The sequence below is a fragment of the Pseudochaenichthys georgianus genome, chromosome 17 (assembly GCF_902827115.2).
Source record: "Pseudochaenichthys georgianus chromosome 17, fPseGeo1.2, whole genome shotgun sequence".
Classification (NCBI taxonomy): Eukaryota; Metazoa; Chordata; class Actinopteri; order Perciformes; family Channichthyidae; genus Pseudochaenichthys; species Pseudochaenichthys georgianus.
The window spans coordinates 17,367,896-17,386,236 of NC_047519.1; the positions used below are offsets into that span (position 1 = coordinate 17,367,896).

An 18,341-nucleotide genomic window follows, 5' to 3' on the forward strand; every position below is an offset into this window, starting at 1 on the left:
ACAAGCCCAGCATGCATTTGGTGTAACACAGTGTAAAGTTAGCGTTCTGCTTTCATGTTTTCTTCAAAGAAAACAAGTAAAATATAAAGTGTAGACTAAGGGAATAAACACTTTTAAAGTAAGATAGACATTTAACATGAGAAAAAAGAAAAAGACTCATGGACTTCTTGTATTAAAGTGATACTTTATACAAATATGCACCTGTTAGCACCTGTTAGCATACACTTGTATCTTTGCATTGACTGTATTAGCAACAGGCTGCCTCAGAAATTCCCCCTTAGTTCAGTCTGATCAGACTTTAAGAGGCTGACTTTTATTTTAAAAGAGAACTCATTTTGTCGATACAACAACACATTTGAGATGCAACAGTGGAGTCTTTTCTAATTATCAAAGCAAAGATTATCTTCGCTCACATCTTGAACAACACCCAACACAGCCTCTCTCCCCTCCACTAAGCTCTCTTTGCTTCTCGCCTGTATGTTCCGCTAATCTTTAACCAAATCTCAGTGATTTCTCTCTTTCTTTGAGATTTTTGAAAGATGTTTGAGATATGTATCTTTTTGTAGCGCCTTGAAGGCTAACTTCCATGTATTTTGATAATAGATGCAATCTCAATGCAAGGAACAGTGTGTATAATTGAGGAACAGGGGTATTTTAAGGATGGCAAGTGCGCATAGATTGCTTCATTTGCCAAAGAGTGTGATTTAGCTGGAAAATGGCTTTGCCAGGGGCTATATCCATCTTATAAGGCTAATTGTACTATCTTAAAGCACTCACTCTGGAAATAAAATATGTGTTGTACCCTTGCTCATTCATTCTCAAAGTTATTTCTCTTTCTTTCCCCTTCCTGTCTTTAGTCTTTAATCATCATGTTCTTTTTGTCTCAAGCTTGATCTTTGAACTTATCTTTCTCACCACACTCATACCCTTTGTCTCTTTATATACTTGACTTGTATATGTCATCCTCTGCGCTTCTCTCTTTTGTCTGCACTTCATTTTTTCTTGAAGCCGTATATAGTAGCTGAGCATGTTCACAACATGTCAAGAAGGTTGTCTTTTTTGTAATATACTTGAGGTTTATGGTGAGATGTTTGATCTGTAATGAATATTTCATTGAAGTGACAGCAGATATATCAATCACATTTCTTCAGCTCAGTAAGTTGGTTTAAGTCATTTGTGAAATTAAAATACACACATCAGAAACCAACTGTAACTGTCTACAGAAAGACAGAATGGCAGAGTGAGGGCAGATGAGCGATTGTTATAAAAGGGCATACACACATTTGTTCTGTTTTTTATCCAAGGATAGCAAGCAGCAGGAACAATGACATAACTCTTTCATCCACCTCTCTCTTTGTTGCTCATCTTGTTATTGTCCTAAACCTAATTTAAATCATGTTTGTGCCTAAACCTTATCCCATAACCCATAACCCATAACATTTTGTCGGCCAGTTTGGGACTGTTGAAAAAAGTACATTATTGACTTATCACTTGTTAGGAAACAGTTCCCACAAACATATCCAGCAGAAATGGAGCGACATGTTAGTGTTCACCTTATGTATGCAATTTTCACTCTCTTTTAGCTCTGTTTTTGGTCTCCACCATCTCCTGGGGGAATAATCTGTCTTTTTAGCTGCGTAATAGATATTGCATAATACAATGAATATTTTCCTGGATTCTGGGTGAAATATACTGTCCATGACATACTTTAAAATGAGTCTACTATTTGAACATATTGCGTGAAGACAGGATTCATAAAACATGTCAAAGGTTTGGGGAATAGTGGTTATCGGGGCTTATATTTTCCATTAGTTCGAAAAACAAATAGTGTTTTGCTCTCGTGGTTGTAAATTATTATGGTTGTATAACACATATGTAGCTTTGCCTGTGGTGTGGCCACCCAAAATCCAAAATCATAATGCCTGCTCCAACATATTGGCAACATCTTACCTTTTTAATATCAGATGCACATACAGATCTGGGTGCTTTCAAACACACACTTGCAACAACTCTTTAAACCAGAACAAGGCATCAGACTTAATGCAACCTTCCCTTTGTATCTCTTTAAAGTTTACATTTTCCTTTTCAAGAACCTGTGCTTGCTTTCTTCCTCCTTTCCACTGTTCTCCACGAGACAGCCACCACATTGCAGGCAGCTGTGGCTGCATGTGTGGGAGGGAAGCAAAAGATGGCGACACCTTTACCTGCTGTCAGGGGGCTCCGCCACATCCAGTCCTCCTCTGCCTGCCTTCACACAAGCTGTGTACTTTACTGCCAGAAATGGGGAAAAAACAGCTTCCTCATGCAGTGCTAAATGTGGACAATTAAAAAAACAACATCATATATTTAAAAAAGATCTGTCCTTCTTCTGTTTCCTAGGTAACTGAAACAAGGACGGGCCCTCTCGGCTGCAGTAACTACGACAGCTTGGATTCAGTTAGCTCGGTGTTGGTGCACAGCCCGGAAAATAAGATCCACCTAAAGGGTAAGGCTCTATAACACCCACACACACATGCACGCACGCACGCAAGCACGCACGCACGCACGCACGCACACACACACACACACACACACACACACACACACACACACACACACACACACACACACACACACACACACACACACACACACACACACACACACAGGCACACACACACACACACACACACACACACACACACACACACACACACACACACACACACACACACACACACACACACACACACACACACACACACACACACACACACACACACACACACACACACACACACACACACAACCTCTCAAGTATACTTTAATATGTGCACACACACAGAGACGCATTGACAAAAAGAAAAGGTCCACTGAGGGATTTCATGCACACACACACTTGAACACACACTCTGTCACCACCTCCATCCACCACCCTGCCAAGACTCTCACCTCCTGTGTGTAGCAGTTGGCCGGGATGACCCTTTACTTTACGCTGCAGTAGTTTATATGTCTGTTCTGCCTGACTGAATCTCGGTCTCATGGCGAATGGGTTATCTTACTAGGCTGTAGATGGACCATGTCTGGCAACACTGACCCCAACCTCACCCCTCCAACAACTACACCCGGAACAAAAAGTACACACGTGAAGCTGAAGTGGTAATCGAAACGCATAACCTAATCAATCTGATGATGGTTATTGGTGGAACAAAAATCCTCATGGACATTCAAGCACACTGCTAACATAATTCTGGGTAATGTTCTTAGCCTTAATAACCTTATTAATTTTGCAACACTTGGTGTGCAGTGAGTTTTGCAACAATGCATCCAGTGCTATAGTCCTACCTATAGCTTTTGTATATACTTTGTGGCAAACAAGAAGAAGTTTCAGTATAAGCATCTTGTTTAAAACTGATTACATTCAGAAGGGGCCATCTTCGTTCCTTGAAAGTTGTATATTTTTGTAATACATGGCTGTCATACAAGTATTAAATACCCCACTGTCAGAACATGTTATGAATTGGCACAAAAGCCAGTAGAAATAAACACACGTTGTGACATAAAATACACAGGGATAGATGGAAAATAAGGTATGTATTTATTTATTTTCAATTGGATATAACAAAACAAAACAAAAAATTGATATAAAAAAGATTGTTATACATATTGCCAATTAGTTTGTGTTACAAAGATGTGTAATGTAGCGCACAGTGTTTGTATGATTGTGACTGTATCTGTTTCGCAGGGCTCTAGTAGTAAAACAATTATTATGGTTATTATCAATATTATTTCTTAAAAGAAAATTATCACCACTCAATGGGATAAATCTCAATTTAGACATGTTGGGGGAACCATAATGGGTTGTAGGATGGGCTGGAAAGCTGTAAGTAAGTCTATAAACAATTAAACAATTTGAGTACAAACCATTAGCATGGCATATTCAAAATATCTAATATGGTGATCCGGCAAAAGAAATGTCTGTACTAACAGCATTTGATGTATGCTACAATATTAACAGGACTGCTTCCTATATTAACATTTGGAAGGAATCAATCACCCTGATTGGTTTCTCAGGCTCCTATCTGCATCCAAATGTTGTTTTTAGTTTTCAATAGGCAAGGATAAAACCAGTGGCGGTCGGCCCATAGGGGCGCTAGGGGCGCCGCGCCCCCTCTTCCCACATGTTTGATAAACAATTTAAATAAATAAAAAAAAATATTTAAAAAATATTTTTTTTTTAATGAACAAGATAAATATTATATAATTGGTATCAGTAAAATGTATAATCTACAATAAAATCTCGTTTAAAATTGTTTTACGATGTCTAAAGTTACTGATAAGTCACATGTTTCCTGGCTGGCCGCAGCGTGTATCATTACCCTCTCTCGTCCGGGCGGTAGAAAGGAGCCCTCAGCCAGAGCAGCCGCAGCACACAAGCTGACTGTTGCTATCTGTAAACTATGCCGCCGAAACATAATTTCAGCCAATCAGCGTAGTCAGATCTGATGCTCAAAGGGCGCCTTGTCAGCGCCCTGGCCTGTGTGTCTGTGAGTTGTTTGGACTCGTATCCAAGGTGACGCTACAATAGTTGTCGAGGATGGCTGCGTCTGCAGGAGACTCCGGTACTAGTGGATCGCCGGAGCTGTAGATTAACATTTACATGCTTATTGTAGTTGTAAGGGCAATGCCTGTAGCACCATGGAGCATATGTGTGGGCTGGACCTGTGTTTTACAGGAAAAGAGTGAGCAGAGGGTGGAGTTGTCGATTCTTGTTCAGTTTTCATCTTCCTCACCCTCTCAGACTTTGAGTTGTGCGCGCTGCTAAAGAGACGCGCTACCATGGAAACCAAACAATGGTGTAGCTGTATTAAAGTCCGAGTGGAAACAGTCGTGAGTAATCTGATTTGGGAGAGGGCAATGAAATCGGGAGTCTTCCGCGAAAATCAGGAGGGTTGGCAAGCATGACACACACACACACACAGACACACACACACACACACACACACACACACACACACACACCAACCCAGTCTCACGGCATTTCGTGTTCACCAACATGATTTTTAATCTGTTGATTCGTGTTCACCATCACGATTTGCCCCTTTTTTTCGTGTTGTACAGCACGATTTTAAAAGCAATGTATTTCTACTGGTAACGTGTTTCGTGCCTGCAGGCTGCAGCACGTCTTTTTCTCCGGTCGGGTCGTGGAAGACCGGAAGCTGTGTGGTTCATAAAAACATGTTCTTACTCAATATCAAGCCACAGTTATTGCTTTTATTTTAAATCGTATAATTTCGGACTTTTGTTTCCGTCTGTGAGGAAAATAAATGGGGCTCAGAGCCTCAGGATACTGAAATCTGTATTTTTAAATATTTCTTTCCTTCTAATTTGTTATTCTTTTCAAAATAACACACTGTTATTTACTCACCAATAACACACAATTATCCTTGCTTTTATTTATTGGTTTAATTCCATAATCTCGGGCTTTTTTGGTGTCCGTCAGGAACTGAATTTCAAAATAAAAATAACCGGAAACAGACGTAGGCCTATAAGGGACATTTCGAACATCATTGCGATTGTCAACATTTCTGAGTTTAGGATGGCCGAAGACACTACACTACCCATAATCCCCAGCTATCGTTTAGGACTACAGTCCTTACGCAGAGCGTCAAACAGCTGTGTGAAATGGAACGAAACCACGCCAGATTACTACACATGCTGGCTATTGTGTTTCGCAAAATGTTCTTTGGGACGTCTCTACTGAACGTTTTCGTTTTTCCCACAATTAGAAGTTGCCATTATTAAACACATTGGTGTTATCAAATGTAAAACATATAATTAATAAATGGGTGAAAATCACTTGTGTCCATAATGCGCAGCATTAATATATACCCACATGACAGCTCATTGCTACTTTGTAATTCTACTCCACTACAATTAACCTGGTATTTTTACTCCACTGCATTTATTTGAGTTACTTTGCAGATTCTGATTAATTATGTGAAATATATAAACAACCCTTAAATCAGACTTTAGTTACACCTGAGTAAAATTCAGGTAAGGTGATTGTCAAGTGCCAACAATCAGGAGAGATATTTGATAGTTGGTGCTTTAGAAGACTAAACATGTATCTGCAATTGACATGAATGGAAACAAGTAATAAAGTATATTCATTACTCGTTATTCTCTACTAATAGTTAATTAAAGACTGTATATTATGGCTATTTTGCACATCCCTTTCAAGATTTTCAAAGGTTTATTGACATATCATACACAACTACGGTGTAGTTACGCAATGAATGAAAAACTTGGGTCACAGGTTCCTCAACAGTGCATTACAAGACATCTATCAATATGTGTATATCAATACTGTCATATTCTGCACATTTCTTATTCTATCTACATACATAAGAGTATAATTAATGTGTATAATATCAGTTAAAATAAGTGTTTCAACATAGTTAACATTGCAGGAAAGCAATATATTAGACGTTAATTACTTTGTCAGGCTTAATATTTAATGTTTACTTTAAATAAAGGTTAATCCGTTTTTCTGTTTTGCACCTCCTCCTATTAATATCTTTGTACATCCTGCACTAAACTGTTTTATTGTAGAGATCACTTATAGTATCTTCTTTTTTATATTCTATATTTCTATATTTATACTTTCCCCCTATGAAAGTATGTACTCTTAATATTTTTGTAATCAAATATAACACATACAAACAATAATTCAATAACGTGCTTTAACCACTAGGAGGTGCACACAAGGTACACACAGCCATAACAACTTTGTATTATTAGTGTGTATGTACAACATCTGAAGATGTATAGTTTTATGCATGCTTTCACATCATTTTACAGCATATTGCTATACTATTTCAGACTCAGTATTTACATTAAAAGAAAATCAGTAATATCTTTAAAAACTACAGTCCTTTTCTATCAGCTGTGCACCGTTATGGTGTAAATATAACCTATCTATGAATTAGATCAAATGTAAAAGTCAGCCGAATTAGTGTTGATACTGCAAGGAGACATATTGTGTGAAGAGAAATTGAAGATGTTGTTTAATTGTTGATATATTTATGATTCACGTCAAGTATTCAGTTTCGGCGCCATTTCTTCCAGTTTTTCCAAAGGTCTTCTCATCAGGGCTCTCTAAATAAAGAACTACGGCAGATCTGTAATATGTAATGCAGCCGAACCGTGTATTACAATGCCGTTATGTGATGACTTTCAAAGAGAAAAGCAAGAGCACTCGGAATTAAGTATTATTTTATACTTTTAAAATGTTTTCCGGATTTCATATAAAATAAACACCAACTCCCAGCATGCATTGCGGCTAACACATCCAATCAGAGAGCTTAAAACCATAGCTGAGGATCTTGGGTAATCGCTCAAAATGCCTACATCTGTTTCCGGTTATATTTATTTTGAAATTCAGTTCCTGACGGGCGCCAAAAAAGCCCGAGATTATGGAATCAAACCAATAAATAAAAGCAAGGATAATTGTGTGTTATTGGTGAGTAAATAACAGTGTGTTATTTTGAAAAGAATAATTATTGTCTGAGCCCCATTTATTTTCCTCACAGACGACAACAAAAGTCCGAAATTATACGATTTAAAATAAAAGCAATAACTGTGGCTTGATATTGAGTAAGAACATGTTTTTATTAACCACACAGCTTCCGGTCTTCCATGACCCGACCGGAGAAAAAGACGTGCTGCAGCCTGCAGGCACGAAACACGTTACCAGTAGAAATACATTGCTTTTAAAATCGTGCTGTGCAACACGAAAAAAAGGGGCAAATCGTGATGGTGAACACGAATCAATAGATTAAAAATCGTGTTGGTGAACACGAAATGCCGTGAGACTGGGTTGCACACACACACACACACACACACACACACACACACACACACACACACACACACACACACACACACACACACACACACACACACACACACACAATGTTATTTAGTCTCCTGATTTTAAATGGGAATTAAATCATTTGAGTGTTCCCAAAGCACCAGTGTTCTGCAGTTTGTGTGGGCCTACAGTTTTGGAAGATTCATAGCTAACCACACTGAAGATTATGGATTATCTCATATTTTTAAGCCTCAATTTGTCCTCCCCCCCTCTAACATCACCAGAAGTGATAATTTAAGGGGTCATTTCTCAAAAATGTCTTCCGGGGGAGAATCCCCCCAGACCGCCCTAGTATGGTTTGGTCCCTATTTCCATAGCCCCACCCAAAATATTTTCCACCAGCCGCCACTGGATAAAACTATGATTAGTGTAGAGTAGACCATAGCAAAGGTAACACTGTTGAACATGTGGTTCCACTGATGATATGATTAAAATTCCCTTTGAAGATGGCTTGTGAGCCACGCACACAGCTGCTGATGGTTGACACATATGCCGTGATGGAGCAGGAGGTGGTCAGTGAACAGTGAACACTACAAATCCAGTGAATATCGGGATCAGTGTAACACTCTATATTAATGGGAAAACATTTGCTTATTAGCTACATGACCATATTGGATATGGACAAGAGATCCCCATTCTCTACAGCGATTATGCTTCTGTGCCTTAAACAACATGTAAGATGCATAGTTTTTGCTGAGCTTCAAAGCTGAGTATCCACTCTGTTTATCAGAAGGGAGAGCCTTACTGCCACTCCTGGCAAATACTAACCTTTATCAACCAAAACAAAAGACATACATGTGTCTAAATTGCTGTTTAAGAGGTGGCTTTAATTTAATATGGTTACTTTATAATCTTGAGTTTTAGTCAACCTCTTTTACCTATATACTCACTAACTCCCTGTCATTCTCATTCATGCTCACACATTAACTAGTCAAAGTCAAAAGTCAAGTCAAAGTCTACTTTATTGTCAATCTTCCAGTTTGTGTGTACAGACAGAGAGATTTAAATACCATTTCCCACAATCCCGAATATAAAAACAAATGTATATAAAAACATAAAAATATGTGTACAAATATGTATATATACACGGTCAAAGAGACATGTTTACATGTGCACACATTAAGACCTAAATAAAAACACAAAAATCAATATATACAAAATAACAGTCACTTCAATATTTTGAGAATGTACATTAGTGCAAGATTGTCCATACAATATGCAGATTGTCCATATAATGTGCAAAACATTAGTGCAAGATAACTCTAACTATAACAGTTGCAAAAATGCAGCTGAACAAAGGATCAGCTTACTTTCAGGAAGAATGCTAATATTAAAGCTATGTTTACCTTATGGATCTATTCATTTTCACTCAATCAGTAATCGATTATGTACTTGTATGTTTTATCTTCACTGTCTATAATGTTCTGTGTAGAGAGTGTTCTCAATCAATCAATCAATCAATCAATCAATCAATCAATCAATCAATCAATCAATCAATGTTTATTTATATAGCCCAATATCACAAATGTTACATTTGTCTCAGTGGTCTTCACAGTTTGTACAGAATATCAGTATGAAAATACAACACCCTCTGTCCTTAGACCCTCACATCGTACAAATTGAAAATATAATACATTTGCAACATAGGTAGTCCAAATGTTTGGAAATGCATGTGTGTATAATAGGAAGATGAATCCACGAGGATATCCATCCAGGACCTATGATCCAGGACCACAGCCACGACTCAAGATCCAGGGCTCGCGATCCAGGACACAGGACCGCAGGATCATCCATGACTCCGGATCCCGGCGTATATAGACACCAAAAAGAAAGAAATGTGGGGAAGCTGGGTTAATCGGAACATGAGAGTACACAGGTATAGAGAGAAGGAAGAAGTAAGATGTCCCCCGACAAACTAAGCCTATATCAGCAAAACTAGGGGCTGAATCTAATCAGCCCTAACTATAAGCTTTATCAAAAAGGAAGGTCTTAAGCGCACTCTTAAAAACGGATAGGGTGTCTGCCGCCCGAACACAAACTGGAAGCTGATTCCACAAATGTGGAGCTTGATAAGAAAAGGCTCTGGCTCCCATTGTACTTTTAGAGATTCTAGGAACAACCATCAACCCTGCATTCTTGGAACACAATGCCCTAGTAGGACAGTAGGGTATAATGAGTTATTTAAGGTAAGATGGCGCCTGCCCATTAAGGGCTTTGTAGCCGAGAAGAAGAATTTCAAATTCTATCCTGTGTTCTATAGGGAGCCAGTGTAAGGCAGCCAGAACAGGAGTAATGTGGTCCCTTTTCCTAACTCTGGTTAGTACACGAGCTGCAGCATTTTGAATCAGCTGAAGCGTACCTTCTGAAGGTAGGGAAGGTCTCACCTTAAGTCTCTGCTATTGCATATTAATTGATTCTTGATTTTTGGATAAGAAATAATTATAAATTAAAAAAAGATCAGACAGAACATTTTGTTCAATTCAGAATATTTTTAGATGTCTTGATGAATGCCTACACATTACTTTTTAAAGTAGCTCTGAATTACCATATTCTTTACATCCTAGTTTTCAAGGGTCACTTGCAAATCACAATTTGCTCACAGGGTCATTTCCCTTGAATTGTCAGAGTCAGCGTTTTCATGGTGGGGTGGCTAACTACCTTGTTCCCATTGTTCTTTTAGACCATGGAGAAAACTCATCATACTTCTGAAGCAATCTCCTGTGGACTGTATCACTTCAGGTGTTAATAATTCAATAGCAGATACTACTTCTGCTGAACTGATGATCGCAACTACTTTTCAGATGTTTTTGGGCACAGGGCAGGCTTGTGGGCATACTGTCTAGTACGAAAAAATAGTAATATAACGTAAAGTCAAAAAATAATACAGTCCCTGGCCAGCCATCCTTTCCCTTTTCGGAAAATCAGCACTGATCTGTAATCTGTTCTAAAAAGAAGTCAAAGGGAGGGCTCAGGGCAGACTTTCTAGTCATTTGTGTTTGTCCTTGAGACTGTACCTAATCCCAAGTTTGAGGTATCACACATTTTATTGATCCACTGCTTCAGAGTGAGCGCTTTTGTAAAGTCAAAGGCAATAGTGTTGTAGAAATGAATGTACTATGCCCTACTCTTCTAATAAGAGATGAGCATTATCAGCAGGGGATCTGACTTCAGTGTGACATCCAACAAAGTACGAAAAACAGCTTGGTTTCTGAGCAACAGCTCTCGTTAAAACCTACATTTGGCCTAATGTCCTACTCGTATGTGTTATTTGATACTGATACTAATATATACTATACTTAATGTTATCTTATCAAACTTTCCAACAGTAGGCTGTAGTTTTCAGCCAAAAAGCTCTAATAAACCTTGTGCACTGTGTGGTACATCCCCTATGCGTTACAGACATACAATGGATCTCATTCAAGAACACGTTTCTATTTATATCTTCAAACACTCACTTGTTTCCAGTATGGTTTTATTGTGCAAGTGCTTTAAGTGGGATTCACCTTTTTTTTGTATGCACAAATGTGCAGTTAAAACCAGTTCCAGTCTGATGAATACTAGTTATTTGTAACAAGGTCATAACTCATTAGCATAATTAACGACCCCTTTATTGCAATGTAGCAATACATCTCAAAACCCAGAGGGCCCTTTAGAATTAGAAAGGTTAATAGTAGAGCTTTCCACAAAGTGTTTTACATAGTTAGATGCTAAAAAACATATTTCTATAAGCAGCTCAAGACTAATATAAGAGATGTTTAGATACATTACATTTAATTTGCTACCACTCTATGAATCCCATATATTGTCTTATATAATACAAGTGTATATGATATTGCCCTCCACTAAAGGCATAAGCCTTCAATGTCACTATTATAGACACCCTGGTGCACACATGTAGCTGCTTTGCCTGATGCTGATTTTAATGACTGATTGAACCACAGCAATATTGTTTTAGAGTTTTTATATGTTCAACTGCTATGCCTGTCATCTTTGCTCTATGTGTTTGTGTTGTCTCCTGGGTTCTGTAGTGCCCGGAGTGTGTCTTTTTATTTCCTCCCAAACCCCATCCCCTCAGGAAGCCTTTGCCTCCTGTCAGGTCATCATTGTAAATAAGAATTTGTTCTTAATTGATTTTCCTGGATAAATAAAGGTTCTACTACTACTACTACTACTACTACTTCATTCTAATTACCAATAGTGTAATATACTTTGATTTTGTAATGGGATTGGAGAACCAAAGCAATGTCCAAGGGTAAACTCATCTTCTAATTCCAACCAATTATCCTGATGGGTTCCATTTAAGCAGATTTGAGGACTGTTATACTGGCAGCCAAATCAACAACAATTAGGTCTTCAAGTTGTTTCAGGCTTTAGCACTAAAGTAAATCTTTATTGATGTGCTTATTGAGTCATTAGTTATGGAATGACTATCTACAGGGAAGCTATTTTAAAACAGGAATCTCTGTGGGAAGATACCATCAAATATAACTGTTGAAAATGTGACTTTGGTTAGTATTTCCCAGTAATTCCTTAAATTCCTACATGTAAACCTCTCCTTGTAACAGGATAAACCACTCTTACTACAGAGCCTTTTTGTGTTTGAGCCTCTTAACCGTTGATAAATGATAAAAGCAAAGAATAAACCATATCAGTTATAAAACATGAAAGGGTTACATCATTTCTCGGTGATATGGTAGACACTCTAAAGGCCCTGACACACCGAGCCAATTTCGGCCGCCGATAGATGTCTGGCCGTCAATGAGCGTCCTGTCGCCCTACTCAGATGGGTGTGTCCCGCACCGTCATGTCTTTTGGGCCGTGCCGACACCTTCCTCCGCCGATTCAAGGCTGTCGGCAAAATATTTCACTCTGATTGGCTGTTCAGCTTAGCGAATCAGTGCATGAGAAGCGAAACCGAAGTGAAGAAGGCACACACAGACGGCTATTATTTTTCATTTTCCAGTCCCGCACTAAACATGTTTTCGATTTATGTGATTATGTGAAACAGTCTGTGATGGACGATAGTGAAAATGGAACGCACGCTAGTTGTTGTTTGTATATACACGCAGTCTGTCTTCCGGTTGCCTCTTTTGAATGACGAATACACACTACCGCCGCTTGCTGGTAAGGACAATCATTGCCACTCACGCATGCGCGTGCGTACGTGCTACTTGGCCGTCGGCTGAAGTCTTTGCGGTGTGTTCCAGTGCGACTTTTTGGCCAAGACGCAGGAGACGTGAGGCGACACAACAATCGGGTCCGTCGGGACGTGTTATTTAGTGTCAGTTTGGTGTGTCAGGGCCTTAAAGCTCAGTCCTGTACATTCTCCTGCCAAGTAAAAACAGTCTCCTTGTATGTTCTATTCCCAGATGCTTCAACACTCCACTGTTCTTACACTCTCTGATCCCTGATTGCATGGCTGTGTGTATGTGTTGTGTACCTCTGGGCCTTTGCCTGGGTGTATGTGTGCCAGTGCTTCTGTGTAATGAAGACCACTACGTTGGTGCCAACAGTGGCTACTTTAATGATTGTCAGAAACAGCCTGACTTTAGCCTTGACCCAGAGCCACGCTTTCAAGTGTATTATTTAATGGTTTGCCAGTTTTTTGCTGGCAAAATCAAACCTCTTTAGTTGTGCAGCTGTAGCATGCATGTGAATGTGTGTGTGTGTGTGTGTGTGTGTGTGTGTGTGTGTGTGTGTGTGTGTGTGTGTGTGTGTGTGTGTGTGTGTGTGTGTGTGTGTGTGAGTGAGTGAGTGAGTGTGTGTGTGTGTGTGTGTGTGTGTGTGTGTGTGTGTGTGTGTGTGTGTGTGTGTGTGTGTGTGTGTGTGTGTGTGTGTGTGTGTGTGTGTGTGTGTGTGTGTGTGTGTGTGTGTGTGTGTGTGTGTGTGTGTGTGTGTGTGTGTGTGTGTGTGTGTGTGTGTGTGTGTGTGTGTGTGTAAGTGTGTGTGTAAGTGTGTGTGTGTAAGTGTGTGTGTGTAAGTGTGGGTGGTGTGATGAACTATGAGTGCATCAACAACAAATCAAGTGTCTAGGGACAGTAAGCTGGGTAACAACGCACTGGAATGTGTGGGGAGAAATGTGGTACACAAAATACATAAACAATTGCATTATTTAGAATAAGCAGCTTTTAGAATACACACACCTAACCAAAGAAAGCAACCCTACTCTCACTAAAATGTCCCATGTGGACATCGGGTTATGCGGGAAAAAGCTCAAGGCAAAGGAGGACTCAAATAAAGTCATACTCAGAGAATATATTATCTGTGCCCTACATAACATTTATCCCCAAATCTCTGATGCACATGTTGACTGATCCTGACAGAAGGTTTACTGGGACCTGCAGTGATGTTTACTTTCTGTATGTGTTGAAATTAAAATAATCAACTCCCTTTGTGCCAAGAAATATCAGTTTTCCCTTGTTCTCTTTGGCTCTATTCCTGAATAAGAATTTTTTTTAAACAATAATATATCTCTCAACTATTAGTTTTTTGTTTACAACAGATGCAAGCTTCTTCTATCCACTGAAACTATTTCATTATTGAGCCATTCCATGCTTAATTTTACCCCAAAATGAAAAACCTGTTTTCTTCTTTTTTTATATCAAATAAATAATGAGCAAAAGCGCTAAACTGTAAAAGGCTTCCACCCACTGCCCTACACTGTATGGATGTGATAGCTACCAGGAAAGTTGGGTTTAAAATTATATTTATTATTATTAATGTAAATTATACAAAACAATGCTATTAATATGATGGAGAATTGTATTTTTGACAGATTATGTCAAGACTGAAATAATTTAATTTAAGATGTCCAACCGGTTTTCTCATTTTTCAGTCCTAAGCATTATCAGCTTTTAGAACAGTCTCTGTGCAGAGTAATGCCCATATGTGTGTGATTGCTGCTGATTCAGCTCCCTGCTCATGTTTCCTGTTGCAAGGCATATATTGTATGTATGGACATTAGTTTATTGGAGTTTAAGGTAAGGTGAAAGAGGTTCAGGAGGTGAAGAATGAGAAGGTCTGAGTGGTGTGATTGAATATGGTTGAGTGCAAGGTAAGCATGTGACTCTCGGTAGGTACAACTTCACAATTTAGTCCCTTGCTTCATCGACCTCCTGCAGTTTCTGTAATCAGAGAGAAAGAGGTAAGGGAGCAGAAACCTTATTTTGGGAGGGGGAAACAAACTGAGAGAAATGGGAGAGTCATACTCTAGCTAGCACATACAATTGGGTCAGTTGAAGCTTTGTTCTTGATATTCAGTTCAGTTCTTAACCTAATACCTTGCGTCACACAACAGTTGTTCACCCCCCATACAGTATGAACCTCTCTAACGTCATTGTCAAGCAATGCTGTATAGTTTGTGTTACTTTTCGAAAAAAATACTGAGTAATCTTTCCGTATGGTTAGTGTAATTAAACCTCCATTGTTATATTATGTATTCTACAAGTCTTATTATGGTCCTGTTAGGTCATCATCATTTAACATTCAAGAATCCCAGCAAGTGACCTGGTTGAGTGGAACATCTTTAGTGAATAGTGTTTTGAGCTCTCTACCTCTGTTGCAAACAAATGTTCTCTGCAACAGTTGATCAAGTTATGTTTAGGAAGGCCACATATTTTGTAGAAGGCTCAGAGATTCCAAGAAACCAACCATTCTGCCAGTCAAGAACATTCGTCTCTGGGCATGGCACCTATATAAATGTTTATGATTAGGAAAGGAAGGACTATTGTAAGGGGTAAGGGCTAGGGTTGGGGTGAGTGGTTAAGGCACGGATAAGGCAAAGAAACTTTTCAAGGTACAATGTTCTTTTATTTATCATACTAGAACACAGGGTTAAGAGTGAGTTTTGATCGCACAGTGATTAAACGTATACCAATAGAATCTGTGGACTCTCAGCTTTCATATGATATCTAGTTTGTGCATTGCATGAAGTATAAAAGATTGCTACCGTGAGTTATGTGCAAAGTGTCTATCTATCCCTCTATCTATAACTATCTATTGATCTATCTATAACTATCTATATATCTATCTATCTATATATAAGGAACCGCAGTAAGCAGCACGTCATGTTTATGTTTTCGCGCGAGATCAGTAGCGCGAAAATCACTGAATTTTCTATAAGGTAAATATTACCCGCTGGCGCTGATGGGTATAAATGACAATTTTTTCAATCTGACTTCATATTGACAATTTTTAACAACAGAGGGTGCTACATAACACACTTTCAGAAAAATCATGGACTGGGAGACTTGAATATTTTATTGAAAAAAAGTTACATATAATCAAGAAACAGCTGCGGGTAAAAGGGACGGGTGGCGCAGTGGAAACCCGCTCCCGCTGCCACTGCGTCAGGCCGTTGTGTCCTTGGGCAAGACACTTCACCCGGATTTGCTCCTGTGGGTATTGTCCACAGTACATGTATAATACCAATGTATACTTGTAAAAGCGCCTCGATGACCTCGAGGCGTGAAGATGGACGGTGTGGCGCAGTGCGCTGTGCAATGATCATCAGATCAAGGGGTGAAACCCGCCGCTGCTGCGTCTGTAAAGCCGGTGGGTCCTTGGGCAAGACCCTTCACCTGAACTTGCTCCTGTGGGTATTGTCCACAGTTTCTGACCATTGCATGTATGATGTGCAATGTGTGTATATGTAAAGCGCTTTGAGTCATTGATAAATGCGCTATAATAAATGTAAGGAATTATTATTATTATTATTATTAAAATGTACCCGTTGGCGGTTCTAGTGTTAAATGTTTAAGCAACACAAATACTGGTTATTTGGCAAAAGATTAGCTAATTTCAGAATAACTAAGGTCACTCATGATTGGTGTCGTCTTCTTATAACCCTAATCCTGACCCTACCCTAATGCATTATGCAACCCTTGCAAACCAACCTTAGTTCCTTTTTCCTTGCCCCTCTGATGCTGACCACAACCTTTTCTCGGTTTCGCCTGTCTGGCCCTTGACTGCTTACTTTACCCTCTTTGACAGATTACCTGTCGCAGAACTGTGCTTTGAGCTCAAAGTAAACGATTGATTGCTTTCAAGTACTTTACCTCTGAGTACCTCTTGCGAATCCACATCTCTGTGCCTGGAACCATTACAGTATGGCGGATTGATGAGTGATGGATTCAACGAGTGATTAAAGGGTTGTCTTAATACTCCCTCCACAGAGCAGTACATAATTAATAAAGTGACACCAATCAAGATTAATTATAATTCAATTTAAGAAGGCTATAAATCATACTGCAATACAAAGGAAGTAGCAACATGGAGGCGTAACATCTATTCAGTTAGGGAGAATACTTTCCCAATCACCATGCCCCTATGTGCAGCATATCGTATGATGTTCAGGGTTGATGTTTAGCTGATTGGCTTAACTTTACTTGAAACTGTGATCAAGTAAATATGTCATATTAAACTCTCCCAGCTCTGCGTCATATAGAAAACCCAAGCAGTTCTGACACAGTAGGTAGTTGGGAGAACGGCCCTAAGACAGTTAATTTATAGGCTTTGCATTGTACGCATAATGAAAAAACAAAACACATGCTGTGATTTCTCATTGCGATCATTATACTTCACCTCAATGCACCTGCCAAAGCATGGCATTTTGAAAAGATTACTCCTTACATCTCTTTCCAAGCCATTTAAAGGATACATACCAAAGAAGAGACATGCATATTCATACCAGGGCAAAGCAGGATTGACTTGGCTGTTGAAATTCATCCAGACTAAGATTGTGAAGTGAGGAGAGAGGAATCTTTTGACATAACAAATTGTATAACTATTAGACAGAGAGGCACACATGCACCATCAGATGAATTCTGAAGGCCGCCTGTTGGTTTCAAATAGATGACTATGTGCTTTTACGAACACACATCAGCCTTTGATTTGGTTTAATCGACTGTGTAGTCAGGAAACTCTGGCAGCATGATTAGGAGGTTACTGTATTTTTTATTTATAAATGACAGCAGCAACATTTTGAAGTGTGATTTTACCCCGCTGTGAAGAAAGACAGTGTTTGAAATAGATTGGGAATTTATTTGTGTGATTCTACCTCAATAAGTAGTCTACATTACACATCTTAAGCTATGCATTAGCAACATCAATGTTCATTTTTAGTGTGTGGAGTATAGCGTTTTTAAACAGTGCTTCATTTGGAAAAACTGAAGTGATTTACAGGAAGAGCAGAGTTCAGTGTTTCTCTCTTGCAATTTTCTGCAGATTAATGAGGTATTGATCCTAAATAAAAGGCTTTAGAGACATAATCTCCTTAATTATTACAATACTTTTGCATTGAAACAAAAAAAAGATGGACACATTTCAATCCCACCTCATGCACATGTACAACTAAGAAATAAAGAATCTGAGAAAAGAGGAAATAAAGAAATCCAGCAGATAGAAAACAACCTGAACACGTGGGAAG

At 39.0% G+C, this 18,341-nt stretch overlaps 1 protein-coding gene across 2 annotated transcripts in view; it reads left to right on the forward strand.

Moving 5' to 3' along the window:
• Positions 1-18,341, forward strand: part of brinp2 (bone morphogenetic protein/retinoic acid inducible neural-specific 2) — a 229,143-nt gene that overhangs the window by 165,025 nt on the left and 45,777 nt on the right. For both annotated transcript variants that reach the window (XM_034105331.1, XM_071206358.1), the window contains exon 5: positions 2,380-2,485. In XM_034105331.1, coding sequence (XP_033961222.1) covers positions 2,380-2,485 — 106 coding nt within the window. The remainder of the gene's footprint in view (positions 1-2,379; positions 2,486-18,341) is intronic.